A 3326-nucleotide genomic window follows, 5' to 3' on the forward strand; every position below is an offset into this window, starting at 1 on the left:
ACTGCAGCTTAGGCCTGCTCCCCGCTGGCAAGTGGACATCCCCCGAGGGCTCCTGGGCTGCCAGAGGGATGTCTGACTGCCAGCTTAGGCCTGATCCCCTGGGGAGCGGGCCTAAGCCAGCAGGTGGATATCCCCGGAGGGGTCCCAGACTGCGAGAGGGCATAGGCCGAGCTGAGGGACCCCCCTGAGTGCACAAATTTTTGTGCACCGGGCCTCTAGTATAATAAATAATTTAGTTGGCCTTTTACCCCAGTTCCTGGGAGGAAGACTCTAAATCCTTGGAATTTCCCAACTGACAGGAGTGTCTTTGTTCATGTTGAACCCTGAAATTTTATGCTAATGAGGTGGCTCATGGAGGGCCCCTATATTGTTTATGCTAATGAGATGACTCAGGATGGGGGCTGGGCTTGCTATAAAAACCAACCATGTGATTAGAGGGTTTAGAGGGTTGGGACACTGGAGAGAGGAAGGTGGGACTGGAGATTGAGACATATGGACAATGATTCAATCAATCATGACTATGTAATGAAACCCCAATAAAAACTGGACGCTGAATCTGGGTGAGCTTCCCTATTGGAAACACTCTATGCATTGTCACACATCAACATGCTGCGAGGGTAAAGCATCCTAATTCCACAGGGAGAGAACACAGAAGCTTTACTTTCAGCAGAATCCCAGATCTCACCCTCTGTATTTCTTCCCTTGGCTAACTCTGAATTACTTCCTTTTGCTATAATAAAACTGTAATCTTAAGTAAAATGCTTTCCTAAGTTCTGTGAGTCTTTCTAGAGAATTACTGAACCTGAAGGGGTAGTGAGAAGCCCCAAATTTATAGCCAGCTGGTCAGAAGTGAGGGTGACCTGAGGACCCCCAAGTTTGCAGCAGCATCATAAGTAGGGCAGTCTTATGGAAAACTGCCCTTAACTTGTAAAGTTTGGACCAATTTGGGTAGTGGGTGTCAGAAGTAACTGCATACTCCTTCAAGTCAAGCCTGAAATTGGCACGTCATAAAACTTGTCCCTCTCTCTTGTTCCTATAAACTATCAGCCATAATGTTATCACATACCTCTTAAACATCTCTCATAAACCCACCCATTTGTTCATTTAGCCAAATAATAGATGCCTTAATGCAGGTCCTCATCATTTGGCTAGACTACTGCAATAGCCTCCTGACCAGACTCCTCATCTGTGTGCAATCTATGCCACCTCCAATCTATCTTCCATACTGCTGCCACGGTGATCTTTCACATTTGCAAATCGCCCTCCTGCTGAAAACTTACAGGTCTCCTCGTGAAGGTAGGTTACAGCTACTTTAAAACTCCTTTAAATATCTATTTTTAAACCTTATTCTCTCTTTTAAATATTGTTTTAGAAGTTATAATAAAGGGAAAATGTGTGGTAATATGTTCCCCAAATTAGGTAAATCTGTAACAGTCTATTGAAGTCTTTAAGTTGTGAGAAGCAATGGAAATGCCATGGTGCTCCAGCTACTTGTGTAAACAAACAGGAGCAAGGATTGAGAAAAGAAACAGACCTTCTCAGCTAATTCAGGAGGGAAAAGAAAGACTACTCTTTTACTGCACTCTACCTGTAAGAATAAAGAAAGGCTCTGCCTATGTTAAGACCTACGTTTCAGACAGCAGCTGTTGGAAGGGTTTTTCAATATGTTAACAGGAAAACACTAGACTTAGGAGGAACTAGTTCTAGGCAGGCTGTACATTCTAAAGCAGAGGGCAAGCTGAAAGGAAACACACAACCCTGGCTGGTTTGACTCAGTGGTTAGAGGGATGGCCTGTGGACCAAAGGGTCATGGGTTTGATTCTGGGTCAAGAGCACATACATTGGTTGCAGGATCAATCCCTGGCCCTGGTTGGGGCACATCCGGGAGGCAACCAATCAATGTATCTCTCTCATATCGATGCTTCTCTCTCTCTCTCTCTCTCTCTCTCTCTCTCTCTCTCTCTCTCTCCCCCTTCCTTTCTCCCCTCCCCTCTCTCTAAAAAGTCAGTGGAAAAAAATCCCTGGGTGAGGATTAAAAATAATAATAATAATAAAAGAAACACACATTCTGATTATGTCTGAGATGAAGTGATCAAAATAATTAGTGAGAAATATGTCAACTTTTAGAAAGGTATTTATACAATCAAACTTTTATTATAAAAGACTATTATGATTACTGTTTACTTTGTTAACTTATTTACAGAAATAGACATCTAGAAAATTCTTAAAACTAATCTCTAGCTGAGCAACCCTGAGTAAAGTGACATAATTAAAGACTATAGTTTCCATACTCCAAGCCCTTCTCCTGTCATGCAGAGATTGCAGAACTCAACTACAAATTCAAATCCAGGAATTTGGGAAAAATACAAACTTCCCCCAACCTTTACAAACTGAGTTAATAAACACATATAGAAACTACAATGCTGTCTTTCATTATCATGCAAGCAGCATTTTCATACCTGTTATTTTAATAAATTCTCACCTTCCAGGGCCTTCTAATCCCTTTGAAGAAGTCAGGCATCCACATGGGAAGAACAACAGCTTCCCTTAGCAACTTCTTAGCTTCTTCCAGATCTGCTATGTCATCCCTTTGTAAGAACATCAAAGTTTCATGTTTATTCAAAGATGGCTTTGATTGATGATCAATACTAATTCTTTTTTTTTACTTATGAAATTACTAGAGGCCCAGTGCATGAATTTGTGCACGGGTGGGGTTCCTCAGCCTGGCTGGTGATCGGGGCCGATAGGGGCCGCAGGAGGTTGGCTGGGGGGAGGGGCTGTGGGAGGTTGGGCAGCCGGGAGGAGCTTCGGGAAATTGGCTGGCAGGCTCAATGGGGGCCATCGGGGCGGGCCAGCCAGGGGGAGGGGCCACGGGAGGTTGGCCGGCTGGCCATGGAAGGTTGGCTGTGGGAGCGCACTGACCACCAGGAGGCAGCTCCTGCATTGAGTGTCTGTCCCCTAGTGGTCGGTCGACCGGTTGTACAGTTGTTTGGTCGCTTAGTCTTTTATATACACTGAGTGGCCAGATTATTATGACCACCTGACATTTGTAGGCAAATTAGCTATAATTTTGCGCTGAAGTTGCTAGAGAGCCATACCATTATAAATAGGGAAGCAGTTTACCTGCCACGAAAGAAGTGATTTTTTTTCTGAAGATATGGGTAAACAACGCGATTTAACAGCCTTTGAACGTGGGATATATTTGAACGTGAGTGGCCAGATTATTATGACCACCTGACATTTGTAGGCAAATTAGCTATAATTTTGCGCTGAAGTTGCTAGAGGGCCATACCATTATAAATAGGGAAGCAGGTTGTTTACCACGA

The 3326-nt window shown here is 43.8% G+C and overlaps 1 protein-coding gene across 4 annotated transcripts in view; it reads right to left on the bottom strand.

Moving 5' to 3' along the window:
- KATNAL1 (katanin p60 subunit A-like 1) overlaps positions 1-3326 on the bottom strand; it is a 99081-nt gene that overhangs the window by 24565 nt on the left and 71190 nt on the right. For all 4 annotated transcript variants that reach the window (XM_014548571.1, XM_014548573.1, XM_005877256.2 and 1 more), the window contains exon 6: positions 2483-2588. In XM_014548571.1, the coding sequence (XP_014404057.1) occupies positions 2483-2588 (106 nt within the window). The remainder of the gene's footprint in view (positions 1-2482; positions 2589-3326) is intronic.

The sequence above is a fragment of the Myotis brandtii genome, unplaced genomic scaffold, assembly GCF_000412655.1.
Source record: "Myotis brandtii unplaced genomic scaffold, ASM41265v1 scaffold513, whole genome shotgun sequence".
In the NCBI taxonomy this organism is placed as follows: Eukaryota; Metazoa; Chordata; class Mammalia; order Chiroptera; family Vespertilionidae; genus Myotis; species Myotis brandtii.